This window comes from Pholis gunnellus (genome assembly GCF_910591455.1).
Source record: "Pholis gunnellus genome assembly, chromosome: 5".
Taxonomy (NCBI): domain Eukaryota; kingdom Metazoa; phylum Chordata; class Actinopteri; order Perciformes; family Pholidae; genus Pholis; species Pholis gunnellus.
The window spans coordinates 20,415,101-20,439,019 of record NC_136531.1 but is presented as its reverse complement, the minus strand read 5'-3'; the positions used below and the strand labels follow the sequence as shown (position 1 = coordinate 20,439,019).

Here is a 23,919-nt window from a genome sequence, read left to right as displayed (position 1 = left end):
TTCTTGTGATAGGTCTGCAATAGTTAAGGCTATACCTCCCTCTACTGATAAGTCACGTGTAATGCATGCACCAAATAACAGCACAAACGGAGGGATGGGGCACTTGAAAGCAATGGGCGACCAGTCCAGGCAAGGCTCCAGCAAGGCTTACACAACAACATTGACCGCGACAATGAATGGTGAACCCCTGGAATTACTAAGAATGAATATGTGCAGTTTTTCAACAAAGGCACGAGCTAAACAGAGAGCTATTTAGTCAGATGTTAACAAGCAAACAGCAAAGGAAAAGCTTATTATGCCAGGCAATGTAAATGCTGTCCCCAGTTGATCCAGGCTCGGTTCTGGTCATGCTGAGTACGGTGACAAAGCCATCCGATTGCAACTCAATCGATGCAATCGCCATCTCCGCTCTTTAGAGAAAAAGAGAGCACGGGGGTTTAAGAGTTCAAGTGCAAAATGGCTGGAGGTGTTCCAGGGCCGACGGCAGGTTTCAAGAAAGAAAAATTGGACGATTGAACACAAAAGCCAGCAGATGGAATGAGAGCCACATGCAAAGCAGCAGGCTAAGCAATGGTCAGGAGGAAGGCCAAAGCACCGGCGCTCACAAACAATTCACTGCTATGAGATTCATCACACAATCCTGTGAAGTTGCAGAGTGTGACGGTAAAGCAACCCCCCCCCCCTCCCGACATGTCCTCGTATACCTTCGGTGTTGTTAGAGACCTTCACATGGGAACATCCCGCTATCAGAGCCGCTTCTGTGGCGGCCGAGGGCTTTGGAGCCTCCGAGGCCTGGCCATAGCTCACGGTGGTGGGGAGGGTTTGTGTTGGGGCAGAGGTTGCCAGAAGCGTAGGTCCGTCTGAGATGCTACTGCCACTACTGCCATCTTGGCCAGTGGGTGGAGCTTCAATAACTACAGGTGGACAGCAGCAATGTTGTAAACATTGTGGATATTACGGTATAAAGCATACAAAACTTGGAGACAAGAGAAGCAGTGACGGTTGGGGGAGACAGATGTGGTCAAATCCTAAAATCATCCATCATCAATTGAAAAAAAAAAAAGAATCAGCTAAATTTGGACATTTTTGGCAGAGCTACATTATATTACCTTTGCACTTTTACTACCTTTAGATTTTCAAGATGAATGCAATACATAGACATTTATATTCATTATGCTCTCAAGGCCAATAAGCTAACCAGAGACGTGTTTTGTTCTGCTGCCCATGCAGTAAATGTTTTATCGCTCTGTATAGGGGCTATAGACACAAATATAAATTAAACTTTGTGCTTCGCGAGTGCCAAACTTGTCGCTTGTCTTGAAAAAGAGCTCAGCATTTCTAATTGGTTTAAGAGCCAAATAACAACAGGACTGATTCTTAAATCCTTCTAGATACTGAGACCCAGAGAAACAGCTTTTCAGGTCAGACCACACTATGTTTTTATGCTACTATTAGTATTACTTTGGGCTACATATTTAATCGTGTTTGTCAGAATACCAACATAAATACCTTCACCATCCATTTTCTCTCCCGTGGCCTCTTCTTTAGTCTCCTCCTCTTCCGTCACATCTTTGACCTTGTCCTCCTGTTGCCCCTCCTCCCTCAACTTGGCCTCTTCATCTTCCTTCTCTTTCTCCAGCCGCGCTTTCAGCGCCTCCTCGGCAGCCCGTCTCTTCACCTCCTCCAGCTCCTCCTCCTTCTTAGCCCGCAGCCGCTCCAGGATCTCATCTGGATGACAGAAGCAAACAAACGACGACGACAGAAATGAAAAGGAGGCGAAAATAGATAGCGTGTGATTATCATGAAATCACAAATCAGGGATGTGATCAACAACACAGCACGGAGAAAAGTAGACAAAATAATCTACAAAGAGGCTTTGTTTTTGGAGGCAACATTATCATCATTGCTCTTCCCACATCCTCCCAGTTTCAGCCCCCCTGCACTGGTTACCAATTTCATTCAGACTCCATCTTAAAGTCTCGAAGGCTTTACATGATCAGTGAACCTTTAACTCCTTGGACTGACTGTCCAAAAGGGCCACTCAGATCGTCTAGGTTACATTGAATTATTTATTTTGTACATTTCTTTTCTACAGTCTTTTATCTGTGAGCTGTTCTTGAGTTTTTCTTTTATATGTGCATTTGTTTTTTGGATATGCTGTCTATGTGATCCAAGCTTAAAAGGTGCTATACAAATAAAACAATAATAATAACAACATCAAATGATGTGCTTGAATTTCATATTAAAACCCCAAACTAGGGAAAGTGACAGAATAACCTTCCTCATTTATAATTCACATATGGTAGCGGCAACAGACCGCGTACAGTATTCACATTACATGATTTAATGTAAAACGTTTTAAAATGTGTAAATCCTTTTTGATGTCGACATGGAGCAATCAACATCCAAACACGCTGTAAAACACCACAGTAAAGTTGGATTCCTCTGTGTGGTCAAAGAGCACAATGGCATCACGCTGTGTTTCAGAATGACCACAGTGTTAATATGTGAAGCAGCAGAGACAGTCGCATATTGAGAGATGAGCACGACGGGTCATTGATACACAACGGAAGACTGTAAAGTCCTTCAGCAGAGTATGACTCATCTGTCGCACCATTACTGGTTTAACATAAGCTGAGCAATAAGAAGCCTCCATCTGCACTGTGCCAGCGTAAAGAAACCAAGATAAAAACAGAGCAACATTGACATTCATTGGTTTTTCTGTTGGACACTCCTAAATCCTGACCAATCAATCACTTGTGTATCTGAAGTATCAAGTGTGCGACGTGTACATCCTTGCATTCCTTGAAAAAAAAAAAAAAAAAAAACACTGGGATGAAGCTGTTGCTGTCAGTTTGATAAAGTCTGACAAATGTTGTATTCATACAGGCATAAAGCTTTTATGTTAAAGTCTGAAGTAAGCGATGACCTTCAACTTAACTGTGCGCGTTGCATCAAAAGGTAAACACCACATACAGCAGCACCATTTAAAGTGTGGCGCTATGTTTCGACCCTTTATTTGTGATGAAGGTTAACGGCACAGCAGACTGAATGCCATAAACACATGGATTTGGTGGACACCCTGTCTGAAGCAAGGAACAGAGGAGCGACTGAAGGGGAGCTCGAGTGCTGGACACTGGCCAAACTGGGACCAGAGTAAGGTTACATAATAGAAGGGTTGATTCCTACGGCCCAGCCATCTATGACTGGGTGGCATTCATGAGTATTGGGGGGAAAAGCAGGCAGAGGAGTGGGAAGACAGAGACAGAAACGGAAGAAAGAAAATAAGGAGATCCTTCTTCCACTGATTCGATGATTAAACTTTGCAGCTCAAATCCTCTGAAAATTGGTTTGTCTTCTTTAAACTGAGAAAGAGTGAAGAAGTCCTTACCGTTAGCGGCAGTGAGGAAACACTTGTTGCTGCCACGGGCCTTGTTGGTTAGGTCCTCAGTGATGTCCATATGCGCGTGCACCTCGTCCCTTATCTCCTCAAGCGCCGCATTCAGGTCGGCCTCCCAGTACTCCTTATCCAAACACTCGATGAGCTCGCCTAGCTGGACCTGGGGGAAGTTCAATGGGTGCAATACAAGATTGGCTCACAGCAGCACTCCCAAAAAAACAACAGGGAATGTTGGGACGTATTTTGTTCATTAAAAGAAAGACTGGGATTGGCACACATAGCTAGAGTAAGAAAGACATTAAGAAGAGTAACAAGAGTCTTTCAAAACAAAATAATTCAATTTTATATTGTGTGAAGAGCACTGCACCCCCCCCAGTGAGAGAAAAGGACGAGTTGCGTCTACCTTGGTGCTGTAGTACCAGATGGCTTTGTCCTCCTGCTCGCCATCCTCCTCGCTGCAGGGGAGACAGGAGGGGGACCATTAGGAGACACAACAGTGACGGTGGGACAAACAGGAAGAAGATGATCTACATACACCTCCTTTCTATATACTTCTGTGTAGCTTCATGAGTTCAATGGCATACGTTTGCCTTTTGTCTGGTCAGTATACTTTTTTTTGAATACTGCTCACACTGAATTTAGCAGAAACTGCAGCTTAGCCATTTAAATCTAAACATTTACATCGCACTGATGTCAATTAAAGTGTCCACGAAACATAAAATATGCATTGATCAGAGGGAACTGTGCATTGGTCATGCTAGCAAATACTTTTTGAAGCACTCCAGGAACTAGACGCTGACTTTGCCTGGCCGATCCATCCGTTGTAAACGTTCATCTTATGTTTAGACTGCTCGAATGATTATCATTAACACAGTGGACCTCACAAAAAGGTTTTCATCTCTCGGTGGCAATACAATGCTGTCACATTCATGTGATAGACAATGAATTACACGACCACAGGAGCGAACAGCTGAGCAAAGCCGCAAAGGTGTCATTGGAATAACGCAGAACAATAAGTCCATTCAAGAATCTCAATTTCAAAACTGTCTATCAGACTGTGATTTCCACAGTTGTTCTTCAAAAGGCTTCTTCATCTCGCTTTGCCAGACAGACCTACTCATCAGAAGGGAGGCATATTTTATGCTGTGGACAGAAATGATGTAAATATTTAATAAATAGGATACGGATCTATAGGGATATGGAATTTGATTTGCTGCAAGTGTGTAACATTAGTTAAAGAGCTAAAGTAAAGGTGTACAAGTCACTCACAGGGCTCTTGGAAACAATTTCCAGAGAACAATTGATTTAAGGGTATTTTATTAAGAGCGTTTCTACTTAAAATCTCACATGCGTTTACCGAAACAGCACTAGAACCAGAGCACATGCTTGGCTGTTTGGAGCAATTTAAATATTTTGGCTGTCCATGGTGCTGAAGAGAAGTATCAGTTGGTTTTTAAGTTACTTGTTGTATTTAACTGTACAAGGTGTTAGATATTGAAAGTAGGCTGCATAAAATGTTTTTATTACACTTTGCTTTATATACATGTACGCACTACCGCTCAAAGGTTTGGGGTCGCCTGCAGGAAACTCTCGATTTGTTAGTCAGATGGCTGAGACGATTACTCTATTTCTTTATCGTCTTTCATGCTTTTCGGTTGTAGAAAGTAGTCAAAAATATAACACCAGTGTTGAAACCAAGACCACCTAAACCTAGACAAAATCATGACCAAGACTTTGAGGGTTGAGACAGAGTCAAGACCGGAGCACGTGCCGCACTGCACGGGAGATTCCTCTTCATTCACCTCTTACCGTCATATATGCTGCATATGTGTATGTATAGATGTAGCAGGAGAAATATCTTGATCAAATAATCAAAATGTGTGACAAGACTGACACCTTCAAAACATGGTCTGGAAAAATTAAATAAGTCGAGGCCATCATTTCATAATTTGCGCGTACAAGATGTAATTCGTGGCTTCACTTTAATCTAATCATCCCCGTGTTTTGGTAAATTTGTGTGCACGAGGCAAGTGTGTACACAGAGAGCCAGCATGAAGTGCAGCGCGCCCGTTTCAAGTATCAGCAAGATGTCAACTTGTCTTAATAACTCATCACCAAACTAAAGTAAAGCTGAAGCAAGGACAAGCGCCTGAAGCAGGTGTCGGCTGGAATAAATGACTTGGCCTTGTGCACTGCCAAAATTATTTAATTATTTAATAAGCCCACAAATTTATCCAAATGTGGGAACGATTTCATAAAATTTAGATCACAAATTATATCTTGTGTGCACAAATGAGTTAATGGTGGTCTCAATACTACAGAATTACTTCTCTATGGCCCCTCCCGAGCCTGATGAAGGCATCATATGGTCACAATTAAATTCCACTGATGTTAAACAAACATGTTCAATTATTGCCCGGCCCTACTCCATTCGAAATGAATAAAACACGGAGAATTTCAATAATCTGTGAAAAGATCTGCTCTCCCCAAGTTTCACATGAAATGTGTTGCACCTGTAGGGTGAACCGTACTGGTTAGAAGAAAGCCGACGCTTCTGCAGGACATTTTTAAAAGTTTAAGAGCTAAAGTTCAGTGGAATATCTGACAGCTTTTATTCTCAGCATGGTCCACGCCGAGGCCGTGTAACAGTAGTGTCTATTCAGCCCTCCACTGGAGGCACATGTGCACACACAACCTTACTTTTGCGCGCATCATTCACTGCACGTACATCCAGTCACACAAACTTTCCTCTGTGCACACTACTTATATGCACAAACACACACGGTCTCTGAAGAGAGAGTGGAGAGTAACGCAGCACCTGCTGGGGTGCAATTTGGAGAGCAGAAAAAGAAGCGAGAGTAAATGCAGCGCTGACAAACCTCGAGCCACCCACCCTTTTAAATCATATAGTGTTCAGGTGATCCAGGCTCTTTTACGGTTTGTGTAGCAGGCCTTCTGCTGCTGCTGACCCAGCGCGCGCGCGCACACGCTCTCACACACACACACACACACACACACACACACACACACACACACACACACACACACACACACACACACACACACACACACACACACACACACACACACACACACACACACACACACACACACACACACACAATCTGTGACTGCTCAATACCAGAGATTTGCTAACACATTGGACCAATACTGCTGATGGTCAGGTTGTGTTAAATCCTATGGATGGATGCAGTTATTCTTTTGGTTCATCATACAGCTGCTGCAACCTCCATGCAGATGCTGTGCTCATACTTTACTTTATGGTGTGCATGTTTGACTTTGTAGGTACTGCTCTATGCTTTCCAAACAGACCCAGTCAATTTAATTGGGTTAATGCAGGTCACTCATGGCCCCTCTGCTCACCTGAGTTGCCTATAATAAGAATAAGAATAATCTTTAGACAAGTGGCTGGGACAAAGTAAACTGATCCACAAATAATGTGGTTACATTAGCTGCATCGATATATCAGCTACAGTATATAATGTGTCATAATCAAATTACAGTACAGGTATGTACAGAATGGATTACTTGCAATATCTCTTCTGTTCATGCAGATGGTTTGTGACATTCATGAACACTTTCTATGCGTCAACTTTGGAGACTCTGATTTTGAGCTGATTAAACTGTTAAACTCGCTTATACTCGCTTATAATTTTGGAAAAACAGAAAATCATGGAAATTCAAGCAAATGTGCGAGTTGGTTGTGTGTTGGTAGTGTACTAGAATTGTGCTGCTATTTTGGAGAGAAAAATGTTCAAACTAAGAGACCATAATGGTTGATTAACGATCAAACAAACATGTTTCACACACTCAGTCCTTACCAAGCGTTTCAGTCTGTATATTATCAATATTCAACACTGTAACAAGATCAAGTCACCCACACTGACACCTCTTGAATTATATGCAAAAGCGTTGGCACATAATGACACGTTGTGAACTTACACGACAATGCGGCGGTTAAGGAACCAGTATTTTCGTTGGTGTCGGTCGAAGCCGACTGGCAGTTGTCGAATAAACGGTTTGCTCCTCTGCACTTCTGGGATGCAGTCCGCCACGCCGGGCACCTTGTGGGCCACACACACCTCGCACTGCCACTCGTCCTCCGGCACTTCCTGCAGCGGCGGCTTCACACACTCCAGATGGTAAACGGCTGAACATGTCTCGCAGCACAGCAGGTCGCCGAGGCGATGGCATACCCGGCAGTGGTCGTCGTAGGCGACCACGCCTTCGGACATTAGCTCCTCCCGGGCAATGTTGGTCGCCAAGAACTGGTCCACCAAAAACTGGAGGACTTTGATTTTGCTCTCCAACGGTTCGTACGGGTAATCCTCACACTCCTGGAAAGGCAGAATGTGCCGGTACTCCGGGTCACTCTCGCAGTACGCCCGCACCACCTCCGGCCAGGTCATACCGTCCACGAAATACAGAGTGGAGTTGACGGAGTCCTTCACGTCAGTGGGGCCAAACGTGGTGTTAGAAGTGTCCTCCTCTCTGAGAATGGCTTTGAGCAAGGAGATGTGGGTCTCTGCCAACAGTGTGCACTGCTCCTGGCTGGCCACCGCCGCACAGAAATCCTCAAAGCGGAACGGCGAGAGCCGCAGCACCGAGCCAAAGTTGCGGAGGACTTCGTAGACGGCCGATACATTGAGGAGCTGTGAGGTAGGGACCTGGAGGTCCTCGGAGGACTTGGGAAGCTCCAGGGAAGGAATGTCCTTTGCCTCAAAGATGGGAGACTGAGGTCGCAATGCCCGACTCCTTCTCCGGCCTGCAAGAAGTGAAAAAAAAAGAAGAAAACAGTCAGGAGTGAGAAGGATGGCATAACAAAGGAAAAAAGAAAATGAAGAGACAACATACATACAAGAATAAAAAAGGACCATTTTTGCTTTTGTGTCAACACCAAATCCTAACCATGGTACTGTGTGATGTACCGTGTAGAGGTCGACCCACAGTGTATTTTTATAGGCTGATGCAATAATGATAATTCGGAGCAGGAAAAGGCCAATGAAGAGCTGATAGTGCTGCGGGAGAAATAAACTGAAAACAAGTCAGAAAAGACTCGATTACCACGTGTCAGCTTGTTGTAAAATCAGCTGTCCCCAGGACAAAGTTGCAGTCTGCAGGTTTTTTTTAATGCATGGAATGTTTTTACATGGCTTCTAGTATTTCTGTCTGAAAAAAAAAACCCTCAAAAACTCTCTAAAAAAAAAGTGCCAGCACTCCCCCACCATGCTGGTCTTAAGCGCCAACTTACATGGGGCTTTCAACAGTTGTTTTGATCTTGAGGAGTTAATCACGTGCACGCAGTTATTTTCAGCAATAGTGTCCCTCATTATGTGTTTGGAGCCTCTATGGAACACAGTGATGTACGTTTACACGTGACTGGTGGCTCCTGTGCAGCCATCACCCACTATCCATCGGCCAGTTCCTCCAATAACAATAGTTTGTAAAACGTTCAAACGCGCAGGGTTGACCTCTTATAAAGAGTCCTTCTCTTGGCACTAGGGGATCCCACAAGCGGCATACCAGAGTGCCACATGTAATCCAATTTGTTCTAATAAAAAGGAAACAATAACAATATGAAATATTACATCCTATCAAATTCATAAACAACACAGGACTCGTAGAACACCTCATTTTGAGGGGAAACATGGCTAAAGCTAATGTGATTACTTCTTTCACAGCATGTTAAAGAAGAGTCACTTAATAAAAAGGAAGACAAGCTAATTCTTGTCCCAAGACAGCAAGCTGAATTTATAAGCCTGCCTTTTTTTCTACAGTGTAATTAATGCGTATGGTGCAGCTTATTTGCTGTACTTTGAACACAGGAACGTGTAAAAGCCGGCATTTGTATTTGATGTGAATGGCTCAGTGCAGGTCATTCAACCTGGCCTCATGACCCTGGTCCTGATCACGGACGAATGCTTTTTTGAGATGAACTGCATGGTTTTGACATGAAGAGGTTCGTCTTTAATCACTGCAGGATTAGTATACTGTTGCTATTCACTAATCAGAAGATGACTATACCCTCGGTGGGCTCTTCTAGCCTTGTCATTTATCTGAAGCGAGGGTCGTGAAGGACAGAGGGTGTCATATGATGTACATTTGTGATATGGGGCGATATATTAAAACTAATTTGACTTGCCTTGGCTCATGAGCTCTCACAATAATGGGACCACACAGTCTGGTATGAATGGGTAAGACTGGGGTTAACCACCGCTGCTTCATTATTTGGCATCAAACACAGCGATCGCGTGTAAAAGTGGTGTGTGAGCGAGTGAGCTGTGCTTTTTGTTTGAAAAGCGCATGGATGTGTGTGTCTCTGAGTGTGTTCCAATACCCACACAACCGTACTATTTAGAAAAAAGTTAAGTATGTCTCAATACATAGTATGTCCAATGCAGTACGCCAAAAACACCAGGATGTCCTAATGCACCCTGTCGCTTTTTGCAGTGTGCTTTTCTGGCTATTTTGACCCAAAATCCTCTGAACCATCCCATCGACTGAGCCGCCGGGTGAACACAGACAGATGACAGCTATTACACATATCGAATATATAGGAGTTAAAAGGGTCAAAGTTCACAATGCAATGTTATGACGAAGTAGTATGTCCCAACTGTATGCATACCGCATGCAGCAGTATGTACTTTGTAAGGGCAGCAACATACTAAAAGTATAAAGAAAAAGTATGTGATTTAGCACGGCAGGGAAAGCACCAAAACATCCAGACCAGTGATTCTCAAAGTGGGGTCCGCGAGGTGTATTCTGTATCTTGTAAGGGGTCCGTGGCTGAATATAAACCTCTGGTCTGGGCCATTGGTCTTACGAAAGACCCCATCACAATGCTGCCATGTTCACGTGTCACTATGAAAAATAAGGCCATTGGAAGTTGAGAGGTATGCGAGTAATCCCACCTAAATGGCATCTAAGCCTGATCATAGTGACGTTTCTATAGGGTGAAAAAATCAAGAAATACAATCTACATTCAAGTGTTTCTTTCAAAAGAACATTTTTGTTTTAAAAAGGAAAAATCGATCCCAACAATAAATAAAATCTGATGCCACAGAGATATATATATATAAAGTTTCTGTTGAACAGATATTTAAATGCACGAATCACCCTTTCACTATTTTTGCACATCCTGTATAGAATGACTTCCCGCGCATTGCATAACAGGTGTGATGTAAATTGGTGTTAATTGTCACGCGGGCCCATCAGTGTTCGCTCACCTGATAAACAGTGTGGTTACTATGGTGACGGCGGACCACGTAATATCGCAATCGTTGGTGTTTGCAACAAGTGAGGAGAAGAGCGCCTCGCTTCAAAACAAACGCCTGTCAAACTCACCGAGCAGCGTTATGCAACAAAATACGTCTTCTGAAATGGAGTTGGACGTGGTGCAAACGGTCCAATGATCGCACATGAATATAATACAATTATTACCGTTATTTATTTAACGGGTAAGACTTTATTTTTAGTACAACAGCCCGAGATAAAGTAGAACTATAAACTGTTAATCCGAGGCCAACATTGGAAAACAACGTGTTGTGAAGAAGTCTGTTACTTAGAATAAAGTGACCTTAATGTACTGTGCATAATAACATACGTGAACACGTTGAATGAGTGATATATATAATATATGTATATGTGTGTGATAATATATACATCCAGTTACTCCGTGTCAACGGAAACACGTTAAATACAGCGCGCTCGAAGAAGTCCGGTAAAACAATAAAAAGGGTAAAAAATCTCCAATATAAATTGACAACAAAAATGTGCTGATCCGACAAAAAGTCAAAAACACGAGAGCCGGTTGAAGCGTGGAGCAGATCTGTACACCAGTGGCAAGCAGAGCACACGGTAAACAAAGGCCTGTTTCTGAGTGCAAGCTCCATTTTGAACAATGCGGCTTGGTTTCTGTACTGGGCTGAACAAAAATAAAATGCACACTTTAAGTAATGCAAAGCGGCTGTGCTAAAGTGCGTGCACTTGCAAACAAACGTACCTGGGGTGCTACCGAGCGTGCTGTGACTCCTAAAACTACTCTCGGTACAGTAGCTGGCATCATCGTTATCTGGTAGTTCCTCCAGGTAGTCCGATTCGTTTCCCAAGGCCTCCTCCTCTTCAAGATCCGACGAAGGGTTGTCGTTCAGGAGTTCATCATCGTCTGACCTGTAGCTTATATTATCATCCTCCTCGTCGCTGTTGTCGTCGTAGACCACCTTGGTTTGAGGCCGCCTCCCTCCGCCGCGGCTGCCTCTCGACCCCCTGCCTCTCGATCTGCCTCCTCTGCCCCGCGATGCCGCGGCCGCCGCCGTGGTTGAGGCTCCAACTTTCCTGCGGCCCCGGGTCGAATGAAAGTTCTCTCGGCCGGAGATTTCCGTCTCCACTTCTGCAGAGCCAGTGCCACAAACGCCGCCACTTCCACCCCGTCCCCGACCGCGTCCTCTGCCTCTCCCACGTCCACGCATCCCTCGACTCCTGCTGCCCCGGGAGCCGCGGACTGGCCCGGGTGAACCTTCCCGCATCGCGGCTGCTTGTTTGGGCGGCCTTCCTCTTCTCCCCCTCATTGTGGGAGAGAGTCTCTTCTGTTCCGCTTCAATCTCGGAGCTCGAATGAGCCACGCACTCCGGAGAAAGGCGGGGGAGAAAGAACCCAACAGATCTGGAGACGGTTCCCGACAAGTCTCCACCAAGCCCCGGTCTCAATTTCAGGGCGGAAAGCTCAAACTGAATGGCCGGTGTCCCGCTCTGGGTCGCCTGCAGACGCCATTTTTTCGTCTCAGCTCTCCCTCCGTTGAAAACACAGCAGGCCCCAGAGCTGCATTAAGCTAACCACGAGCACCAGTGGTTGTGCCGGAAGTAAAGCATACTTTCCTTCAAACTAAAAGCACAGTCAAAGTAAAAAATACAAATCAGTATTTAATACCGAAATTCACAGAACATAGCACAAATATGAAACAGGGTTACATGTATTATAAATTGTGATCGCAGCCGTTGTATAATCCAAATATAAACTTTAAACACTTTCGTTTTAACGAGCTCACTGCAACAGATCGGAAGGTGCGTGTTGTATCCTCTAGCTTGACACTAGCAGGCCTGAGCGGATGCAAAGTCACGTGACTCACTATTCTACAATAGACGCAATTGCCGTGCTAGTTCATAAAATGTGTTATCCATGCAAACGCTATATTCCAATAGCACTTTATTAGCGCGGGCTGATTTTGGCGGGTGGTTTTAATCACAGGTGGGTCGAGTGTTTTTAGTGAAACATCATCGTACATTTTCGGCCATGTCGCCATCGTCGTCACAGCAGAGCCAGGCGAGAAGATAAGCATAGTCCGACATTTAGCTTTATAATATGAACCTAAATGTGTCCTAAAAGTAAATAGCACACACATTTCCATGTTTAAAATGACGTAAATGTGCAAAACAGCTGTACATCTTTTCTTTTTTTTTGATAAATGCGTTTCACATTACTTTAAAATTACTTTAAAGTAATACCTGGCTCCATTTTCAATCAGTTCAGTTCACGTTAAATTGTTGAAATTACGTTGACATTTTATTGGAGCTATGCTGAGCTCCTGCTGATCAAACCTGCGCTATAATCTTAACAGTGTTATAATGTAGCCCGTAATAACGTGAACGGTCAACCAAAGAAGAGTAATAACACCCTTCACTCTTGTCAAATGCCTCTGGGTTTGACTTGATGAGTTTGGTAAGTTAACGTTAACTGTTCGTCTTCTGCTCTCGTTGGCTTTCCCTTTTCAATTTGGCCGCTTCAACAATAGACTGCACAAAACAATAGACTGCACAAATCCCAAACTGCGGCTTTTTGCCGCATAGCTAGCCAAACTATCCTATGCACTGACATTATCGCAGGTAATTTCATATACCCAATGTATATTGTTGCGTCTTAATTTTATAGTTGTCTTTAACTCGTAAATATATGTATGCGTAACTTGTAAGTTGTCGTGGCCGAGTGGTTAAGGCGATGGACTAGAAATCCATTGGGGTCTCCCCGCGCAGGTTCGAATCCTGCCGACAACGAAATCTTTTTTTTGTAACTGTGTCCCTGATAATGGATTTGCATTTTGGAGGGAATACGAGCAAAGATGAGATAAAGCATTTGTTATTGCCACCGCTATACCACGTTAAGTATGCCATCGCAACTAGCTCAATACTAGTAATGTCGACGTATATATAATGCTCATTCTACACGAAGCAGCTTGTTAACTCTTCTGTATTTAGCGTCAGTAAGGCCTCTTGTAGATTTACTTCTCTTCACACCGCTCCTCATCCCTTCTATTACACTCGACACTTTTACGTTACACTTACATCTCACTTGTTTATAGTCCCGTTATCTGTTCGTTGTTTATAGTCCCGTTATCTGTTAGTTTGTGCACTTTATTTTATATCTCTCTGTAAATTGTAATGTTTCTACTTGCACTGATTGTTGATTGTTAAATGTTATGCACCTCCCATTATGTCATTCCTTGTATGTTCAACATACCATGGCAATAAACCGTTCTGATAACCCTCTCAGTAGAATCTAAATGTTTCGCAGTAACTTCGTGCCACGGAGTGGCTAGGCCGCTTTCTGCACAAACGAGTACAATCGTAAATTGTGCATTATAAAAGTAATACAAATTCGTAAAAGCGTGCTAAAATCATGGCCATCACCACTAACGTCAATGCACCCCACGCTAATTCACAAGTATTTGAGAGTACCATTTAATGAAACAAACTAAAAAAAAGTCACACAAGGATTAGCAGTTTTCTCCAGTTATATATTTGTATTCAATATAAAAGGCGTTCCTGTGGAAAACCCAGTACAAAGTCACAGCTGACAGAAACAGCCATTCATTCTCACAATCATTGTGTTCAATGGTAGAGTCCTACTAGGATTATGACAATTATTAACCAGTTTGGCATTGAGCAAACAATTCATTTATCGTTCAAACCATATTATCTTAATGGTCACATTTTCATCATCTTGAAACTATCAACATGGTTCAAAGGCATCTGCAACTTATGCAACGCCTAACTTACAACAAGAATTCATATACAGTAAAACTCATACATCTCCAGTCTGATGGCCACCATTGTTTTCCAAAAAGCTCTTAATATTTTACTATTTGGGACAAGTATACAACCTTGAAACCACTCCAGGTGAAACGTTGGAAAGACACAATATGCTCGAAGATTTATCAAAAAGTATACACATTCTAAAACAGCTCAATGATTTCAATGGAGTATTGTCCGACGTCCTTCTTCACCTTCATCTTTTTGAGCTCTTGGAGGCTGCCCTCCAGCTTTCCCAGCTCAGAAACCAGTCGCACCTGAGGACACAACAAGGCATCTTCGTTACATTTCTTTCCCAGATAACTTTTCAGATGTTTTCTGATAAAACTGCAGTATTCTATTCTTTAGTTTTCCATTTTATTAGAATATTGAACATGCAGCCAGTTGCAAAGCACACAAAAGGGAAGACTGTTGGTCACCTGAGACTTGACAAAGCTGTGGAGGTTCAGCAGTAAGCCCTTGGCCTCTGGAGTCATCACCAGCACTGTGAAATGGGCATCCAACAGCAAGCATACCCAATCCATGATCTACAATCACATGCAAAGGAAAAAAGAGTTAGTCATTTAGTTCCTTTCAAACTGGAAGGACTGAATTGCTGCATTCCACCGTTTGTTTACAACCTTTTTGTTATAAACAATTCAGTGATTGCAGAGAGTTGCTGTATAACCTAATTCCAGTGCTTTTCCAGTTTGTTACATATTAGAAGTTTATAAAAAACAGCTGACAGTGTGGTCTGTGGCTGAGCGTAATTCAGACCGCGCACAGTTTGTGCTCAAAATGTGAGTGACTTCCACCATATCTGGATTTGACAATCTGTCAGCGAACTATATTTTTCTGCCTCCGGACTCGTCACCTAATGTGTCCTGGTGTGACAGGAGACCGGCGCTGCCCCAATATGTCAAGTGTGGCCCCACTAATTATCTAGCAAGACATTGACACAGACCTGAGTCAGGCTTGGTGATCTCAATCCATGCATCTGTGGGAAAGCGTCGTGGGTATATTTTATGTAAAGGAACTGCAGGTACTGGAGGAAAAGCTGATTGGATGAGAAAGAACATTGAACTTTGTTAAAGCATCTATAGTTGGTGGTAAAAAAAAAAAAAAAGTGCAATGGGTTAACTAGCAGTTACTCACAACAACATGTTGGGAAGAGAGATCTTTCAGGTGTGGGAGCAGGAAAGATTCGCTGTACGCCGTCTGCAGGACCTCATTTCTACACAGCTCGAGTTAAGATCTCATACATAGTTCATTCAAAGAGTCTGCAATCATGCTGTTTAACTATAACATGAAGCTTTTTACTAGTACACAAGATGCGAGTAGGGGTTGAATCCAAGTAGTTGCATGATAATAAAAAAAAACATGAAAATGTGACAGCATGGTGCAAATTTTGGGTTGTGAGTGACCGTGCACTGGCAGGATACAGTAGAACAGCTTTGTGTAATCCCACTGGACAGATCTGTTCCGGTGGAGTTGAGGTCTTCTCCTTGTCTTGTTGTGCTCTGGTGTCACCTCCACCGAGGCCGTCTGAACGGTCCCCGTCAGCGGAGGTGGGGGTGAAGCCATTCAGCAAGCCGACCGGCCCACGCTCTCGAGCAATCAGGGTTTCCGTGAAGGAGACACTGTCCGGCTCCAGGCTCACGTTCTCTGCATCGTCGGACATACTGAAAGACGAAGGTAGAACACACTGTATATTTTCCCCCCATTTTCACAGAGTCCGACTAATAATCGGATTATTAAAACCTTAAATCACAAAAAGATGTTACTTTAGAGCCCCGTATTAGTAGTTAATAAAAGGACCCTTTGGCAGAGACATCAGCTAGGGGATGTGCACTTCAGAACCATCAGTTTTACCTGATAAAGGCCTTAAGGCAGGCACAGGTGACCGCTTCAGGGATGTCCGGGAAGAACTGTAAGCAGAGCTGACACAGGAAGTAGTCCTTCCTCTCCAGGGCCAGGAGCACGAGGTCAGGACACACACTGTTGAATGTCATGATGGTAAACCGTCTCAATTATGACATTTGCATTCAAATGCAGGTTCAGAAATACATTCTTCAGACTGAATAGTTTTGAGATTCGATATTTTTCAGTTATATGTCTCACTAAAAGAACAACATCGTCCTGTCTTACTGACCTGTGGCAGAGGCACCGGGTGTACACTAGCTGGACCAGGCTGCCGGGGGTATAGAAGGCCGGATCAGCCAGGCTCCGGGACACGAGGGCTGACGCCAGCTGGCCCACCGACGGGTGCAGATCCTGGATGTCTGTCCTCGAGAGGAGCACCCCCACCTCTCTCTGGACCTCTTCTACTGGTGCTGTCTGCATGAGGAAATTAAAATATATTTAGTTCTAATAAAATTACACTGTTTCAGTGTTTTTCAAGACTGCCATAAAAAAAAAAACAATAAAACGTATTCTTACCTTGATGAGCTCCAGAATTTGGCAATTTATCAAACTAGGTGCTGATTGGCTCTTACGGTTTGTTCTCTGTATGGAAAGAGAGAGGAATAAAACCATAGATTACACAATTGACAGGATAGTTACAGAACCATCACTCACAACTTTAAACTGTATATTTTTGATGACTCATTGCTGACTCATAAAAATGGTGTCACGTTCAGCAACTGGTGTTATTATGGGTCTAGTGTGCGAGCATGTTTAAGATGCGATGAATTGTCTGATGAGACAGGCCTCTTTACATACTGATTTAGGTTACCGTTATATATAAATCTACAAATAAACTAAAATGACAGAAGAGCAGCCTTGTAGTGTTATGGATTTTCTCCTTTCCACAATACAGAATTTTGTACATTTAGTGAAGGATTCAATCATTTCAGGCAGCAGCTACTGTAAATCAGTTTCATATGGAGCTAGTGTTAACTAGCTGGCTGTCTGAGCAACACTAAGCCAGTTTTCAGGGCGACAGTGTGTGGGATTAATGCAGCAGCAGCCGTCTAGTATCAGGTCCAACAAACCGTCTTCCTGGTGTCCACTGTTCTCGAGGGATGAGCTTTCTCTTCATGCAGGATGTTATTCCAAGATGGTACAGAGGTGGGAGCTTCGGACTCTGTTGCAGTAAGAAAAACACAGTGTACTGAGTGAACATGCAAATCTGCAGTGTCGAATTACTGTTGCAGCATTATTAAGAACACGTTATTGCAGTATTATTTATTTCTGTTAAATTAGCGTTCTCTGGCATCAAACGTTTTTTGCAGTACTGCACATTTGTTTCAGCTCACCATCAGTCTTGACCTGCCTCAGTTTTCCCAGTGCAGAGGCCAGGGACGATTTGGGGCACTCGTATGGAATAACAGAGAGGGTTTTCCCATGTGGAATGACTAACTTGTTGCAAAAACTCCAGAGCTAGATTAAAGACAAAAGAAATGGAACACAAACAGGAATTAAAGTTAACTTAGATTAACAGCGATCACATGAACGACGACAACTATGTAAGCGTCAATATTAAGAATGTAAACTGCCATAAAGTTGTGAGGAGGGACAGTGAGACCCGTCACGGTGGAGCGCAGACACAGTGCTCTACCAAAGTCATACAGTCCTTCATCAGCACCCAGCAGCTGGAAGGACAGGGAACCTTGGCCTGCAGTAATCATAACAACGAGGGAAGCTTGAGCATACTCGTCAAATTCATTAATACTATTAGTTTCATCCACTGATCGTATAACAGAGACATAAGAAACTATTCTATTGGCGAGTTATGTGCACACACACAAAATTCCTACCTGGCCGTAGATTTTACCCGCCATCTCTTTTCCTGCCTGAAGCGTCTGGAAATTGGTATTCCAGATGCAGAGGAAGTCTGAAAAATCAAAGACAGACCCATTCAAGACACACACACACACACACACACACACACACACACACACACACACACACACACACACACACACACACACACACACACACACACACACTCTCTTGCATTAGATACTGGAGTCACGTAGCTTCAGGTCATCATTCTAGTGCCTTTATCACCAAAAAAAAAAAGAATTCCTGGCACAAGATTCAGACACTAGAAACAAAATTCAGGTCAGTCAGTCATAAAAAAAACACTATGACCGTGTATCAAGACAGATGACAGTGTAGAGGCAGCAGGCTGTTGATAATTATTGATATTTAATGTCTGCATAAGCTAATAAAAACATTTTTGTCACTTTCTCCACTGTGAACTTTTCATACTTAAAACCTTTCGGACACAGCTCTCTATGTTGTGCATGCTGACTCACAAGCACCACTTACCGAAAGCCTTGAAGTATATCCCAGATTGACTTACTTAAGATCATGACTTAAATAAAATGGTACTTTTAGCGGAGAGAAAACCAGCCAGATGCTCGTGATAATAATATCTGAAAACCTGTCTGAGTAGAGCCCCTGTGGTCTTCATTTGAGGCAGCGGGATTAAAACGCATTTACCTTTGCCATATCCGGCAGAGGGGTGTGGAACCCCCACAACGGCTACATGGGCTTCATCCAGGGCCTGAGCGGATGCAGCCTCCAGTAGGCCCTCACCGACGGGAAGACCCAGCAGCAGGCTGCGAGGCAGCGGAAGAGCCTGGGCCCCCTCATCAGCCACCAGGCCCCGCACAGAGACGACACTCTGGTATACATGACCGTTAGGGTCTGGATGGAAGGAAAATGATGAGGTACAAATAAACGATTATTGAGGGAACTAATAACACATATCTTTCATATCTTGCATGTAACATCCTGTGTTTGTGCAACACAATGTGTAATTTGAAATAAACCTTAAAAAACATAAGCAAGAGGACATTAAAACACAGTAAAACCACAACTCGCCACTGCTGTTTTTTGTTGTGAAACACTTCATGGATCTGTAATGTAACTCAGTGTGGAAACCATAAACAAAGACAGTACTATCTCTGTAAACAGACGCTGCATTCATAAGTAGAATCTGTATCCAGCAGGACAAGATTTGGGCTTCGGAAGTGTTGTGGTTTCTGTTAGTAGTCCGTGTGGCGAGCAAAAGAGGCGGAACGCATCGGTCGAAATGCAATCTGCAAACCTACTGGCAATCGTCTGACGATAACTTTTTATTAGCTTAAAATGAGCTTGTAAACGTACAATCCTGTCGCACACGTCGTCTCAACTCCATTCTTGCATCGCAACTTGCTATTCGGACTGTAAACAATAGGCGGTGCACAGAAAAGGAAAATATTTTCACAGGAAACTCAGACTTACAGAGATAAAGCAGGCGGATGTGTTTATCTCTGTAGGAGGCAGAGAAGCTGAGCGGGGAAAGACCCGGCTCCTCCCTCTCCAGCCGGTACCTCTGTAGGGTGTTGGGATTCAGTCTCTGCAGATACAGGAAATGATCTCCTTTCTGCGGGAAGACAGACAGCCATGGCAAAAAACAGGCCTTTAGACGTACCAATAACAACGAGTTGATGCACATGTCCATGGTGAAATCAAGGGCAAAATAAACAAGTTATTGTAAAAAAAACAACAACATGGCATTCACACACATTTCCAGGCAGGCAAATGAGCGTGCAGTCAAATGATTTGTTTTCACAGCTAAGTATTGTGATACAAGTGCAACGAATGCTTAAAACTGAAGTTGTTACATTTAGTTCTAAGCTTTTGTGTCTCCTGTCAAAAGTCAAGCAATTCAAATGATGTTACCTGTTCGGTTGTGAAAATGACAAACTTGTGTGACTCTGTCACTATGTTGGTGCTCCACCTAAAGACAAAAGGAGCAATCACTAACACGCTACAGGTGAGGCTGCAGCACTCCACAAGTTATTTTTTTACGATTTTGAAATGTAATTGTTAACATCACACTCAATCCAGATTATAACCCAAAGGATTTACTGGGGCTGTAAGGCGTAGTGATACTGACCTAATGGCCTCTTCCTGAGCCAGGACTTCCTCTATGGGCTGCTGGGGAGCAGAAAGTAGGGAGTCCAGGAGCCTCACAGCTCCTCGATGGAACAAGACCACAGGCTCCCCTCCAGCCACACAGTGGACCCTCCAGACATCCGACGACACCTGGAGAGGATTTACACACAGGAGAAGGAATGAGGATGTGCTCAGATTGGACCAAAGTGGTTCAGATTGTGGTTTCAGTGACCTCGGTTAGGCACAACAGACGTGTTCAAATGGAGCTGATACAGAGGGCTTCACTGTGTGAATGAATTACTTCCAGCATGCTTGTTGGAAAACACCACCAAGTCATTATCCCCAATTGTACGATTCATTACGTCTCACCCCTCTCTATGACAACGGGCTTTACACATTGGATCAGACAACACATTGTACAAAGTAGTTTACGTACGGTTGCTTTGAAGGTCTTTTCCAAGAGTACGTCTTCTTCCTTCCAAATTCTGATCACCTTAAAAAAAAAACACAAACAGACATTATTTTATGACAGTGTCAGGCAGATATTTCTCAAAGGACAGATCTACAGCGACACCTAGAGCCTAAACCAATGACAGAGTGAGTAACAATTTGGTTTATTTATCAAGGACCACATACATTGGTACGGTCAAACCTTTAAATGAGGCAACACTGTGTAGTGAATTAGGAATCATATGGACAAGGCCGACTGAACGTGATCTAATCTATTGTACAGCTGGTAGACGAAAATTCACAAACACTGTTAGTACAAGTTCACTGAAAAAGCAACGTTTCAGTCACTGTTGCCTTGGAGTTCACTTCATTGTTTTAATGTATGGAAAAGTAGATCTTAGTATGTAAGAATGTATTCATTTTGCCCAATTTCAATCTGAGAGTCATCCGTGTTTCTGCACAGACGATGCTCCAAAGCAAGAACACCACCAACACCGTGCAAGTCTACCTTGCTGTCTGAGACTGCCACATATTCCTTGGTCTGTGAGTTGTAGACTGCTGGACAGGTCAGTGTCTGTCCTTGTTTCACCGTCCAGCTGCTCAGTGGCTTCTGGTCTGAAACCTGTCAGAACCACGACAAACACACATTAATTAAAAGAGGACCAGTTAATAACATCAATGACTCTACCCGAGAAGGTTCAACCGGTCACAACACAAACAGTTTCCCTTCACTCCCTAAAATAATGTCACAATGCCATAATGTGACTACCTTCATGATAACTGGAAGATTATGAAACAAGCAAGCGGGGCCAATTCTAAAAAGGCTGATATGTAACGTTAGAGAAAAGGAGATGCGTGGTAAATCATTTCACGCTATGTGGAGCTGTACATTAGATACACGCTGAGGCTAGCAATGCAACCCAGTTAGCTAGCAAGCTGCGTGTGTCCTGTGGTGGGTATAGCGACCGTTAGCTAACATGTGCCTGTTTCTGTACGCTGGCATGCTGTTTACAACAACCCGAGCGAACCGAGAAGGAGTCAGTACTATCACAGCTAGAGGTTTGTGTCTTTGTCTTGTCTGTTTTGGTGGTTAGCACAGTTGCCGTTGCTAAGAACAGCCGAGGATGCCAACACGAGTTCTCCAGGTCGCGCTGATCAGCTGGTTAGGAGAGCCTCCTCAAAACAAACGTTAAACGTTACCTTGTAGAGCGTGATGGATCTGGTTGAGTCGGTGACGACGACATGGTCGCTGTCTCTCTCCGCTTCGACCCCCTGAATGCCTGAATTTGACAGATTTTGAGCTGGAGCAAGTCCGCACAACGTGTACCCCTCATACAGCGCGGCCATGCTGGATGAGAAGAAAGCACAACTCGTCGGATCTCGCGAGAATAGACGAATGTTTGTCAGAGGACAGCCGCGTGTTCCCCGCACCTCGCGGGAGCGCGCACAGCGTAAAGCGAAAACTACCAGACAGAAACGCTGATTTATAAGTACTGCTTAAAAACGATATGATCTCCTTTGTTGGTTTCATCAATAGTGATAAATGACATGAAGTCTGTAGTTTACAAAAGTTTAAAGTTAAAAGGTTATTCAATTGTCATTGTACAACGTAAAAAGACGTCTTTCACATTATAAGAACAATTTCTTGTTATAACAACAAACTATCTATTTCGTTTGTGATTAATAGGCCTAGCCCTAGTGTATTGTTATAATGGGAGACGTTTCTTGTTTTAATGTGATTGTACGTCGCAATAACGTGAACATATATAGAGATCTGGTTATAACAATACACATTTCACGTTATATGCTGACTCGTTTTTCTTTTTCTGGCGTGGAGAAGAAGTCTGTGTTGTCTTATTTGCATTCTGATCGATGTAGTTGCAACGAGAGGGCGATTTGTTCGCTTTTTTTTTTTACTGAATCAAATACCCCAAAATAAAGTTTTTAGCAAGACCAAGTACCATCGGCGGGACAAAGTTGTGAATATACCCAGAAAGTCAATGAATCTGAGTCGGCCACTAGCTGGAGACAAAGAGCCACCAATGGTTCAGATTCACAGACAAAATGTAATCTCTATGGAATGTTTGTGAAGAGCAACGTCCTCTTTTGTATTTTCATGAGATTTAAACTATGTCTTGTTGAATTTCAATCCTATTTTTTGCCCTAAGGATCAATAGAATCAAATATGTTCCTTATCTCGCAGAACAACTCAAAGTTCTGGACAATCCATATTCTGATGCATTTGGGCAGGAGCCTTTGGATGTGGTGAAAAGGAGCATAAAGGGAGGGAACTTACTTATGACAGGAAACATCCTGCCTGGGCATAACATATTTGTGTCACCTGATCCTCTCTAGAGCCTCCTGGTGAAGGAGGTATGTCTGGTTTAACTGGTGGAAACTGACCTCTCAGAGGAAACAAGATGTGGGTGGTATGTGCTGTTACACTTGCTGTTGCTGCTCTCCACCTCAGAAGTTCTTTCCTGCTTTCTGAAGGGAGGATGTTATGTAACCCAATGTTTTCCACTGTTAATGGTTACGGTCATAGTTCCATGTTTGTGTGATCAAAATTGTTTAATTGCAGTTTTTAAAGGTGTTAAAGTGGAATACATCAGCATCAGAGTCGAAATGTGATCAATTACAAGTACATTGCATGCCATTGAAGACACATAGACAGTTTTACTAAATGAATTTGCCAGAATGATCATGCCTACAATGAGCAATCCTACAATGACCCATTATAGATAGTGAATTTATAGGTCAACGTGTCAATAGTAACAAATATGATTACCATTAGTTTCAACACTTTTTAAAGATGAAATGTTGTTTATCATAAAGAGTGTGAGAGAAAAAAGTGTTCTGCATGTACATTGATGACAAATTATGCTGCCATGTTATCAGGTAGCTGGTTACGATAAAACAATCTCTGAAAGTTATATCTTCTTTACACAGAAGTTGTCCTGTAAAAATTAGAAAATTCCAAAAGAAATGTGGAGGCTACACTGCTGGGAGTTCAATTCTGTGTACACCTGCCAAATTGACATCAGTTAGTCACGGTCAGCCATTTTTTTGTTTATTGGTGTTGTGCACCGGGAACGT

At 43.2% G+C, this 23,919-nt stretch overlaps 2 protein-coding genes across 4 annotated transcripts in view; both read right to left on the bottom strand.

The window, feature by feature from the left end:
- Nucleotides 1-12,210, bottom strand: part of LOC306696240 (nucleosome-remodeling factor subunit BPTF-like) — a 41,855-nt gene extending 29,645 nt beyond the window's left edge. For 2 of the 3 annotated variants that reach the window (XM_079159805.1, XM_079159806.1), the window contains exons 1-6: nucleotides 11,424-12,126; nucleotides 7,364-8,186; nucleotides 3,804-3,855; nucleotides 3,392-3,560; nucleotides 1,510-1,728; nucleotides 705-914 (exon numbers count right to left, since the gene is read on the bottom strand). In XM_079159805.1, coding sequence (XP_079015931.1) covers nucleotides 705-914; nucleotides 1,510-1,728; nucleotides 3,392-3,560; nucleotides 3,804-3,855; nucleotides 7,364-8,186; nucleotides 11,424-11,988 — 2,038 coding nt within the window. In that variant the 5' untranslated portion in view covers nucleotides 11,989-12,126. Of the gene's footprint in view, nucleotides 1-704; nucleotides 915-1,509; nucleotides 1,729-3,391; nucleotides 3,561-3,803; nucleotides 3,856-7,363; nucleotides 8,187-11,423 lie in introns of all 3 variants that reach the window. The other variant, XM_079159807.1, reaches the window with a different exon arrangement.
- Nucleotides 12,211-14,195: 1,985 nt separating this feature from the next.
- On the bottom strand, nucleotides 14,196-22,170 carry nol11 (nucleolar protein 11; the record flags this gene model as incomplete). The annotated part of the gene is made up of 18 exons (XM_079160284.1): nucleotides 14,196-14,759; nucleotides 14,922-15,029; nucleotides 15,446-15,538; nucleotides 15,637-15,715; nucleotides 15,924-16,163; nucleotides 16,354-16,479; nucleotides 16,634-16,818; nucleotides 16,921-16,986; nucleotides 17,475-17,566; nucleotides 17,739-17,862; nucleotides 18,240-18,316; nucleotides 18,931-19,137; nucleotides 19,717-19,858; nucleotides 20,158-20,215; nucleotides 20,375-20,523; nucleotides 20,810-20,866; nucleotides 21,332-21,445; nucleotides 22,024-22,170. The coding sequence occupies 18 exons, from the start codon at nucleotides 22,168-22,170 to the stop codon at nucleotides 14,646-14,648; spliced, it is 2,178 nt and encodes a 725-aa protein (XP_079016410.1). The 3' UTR covers nucleotides 14,196-14,645.
- Between the last annotated feature and the right edge of the window lie 1,749 nt (nucleotides 22,171-23,919).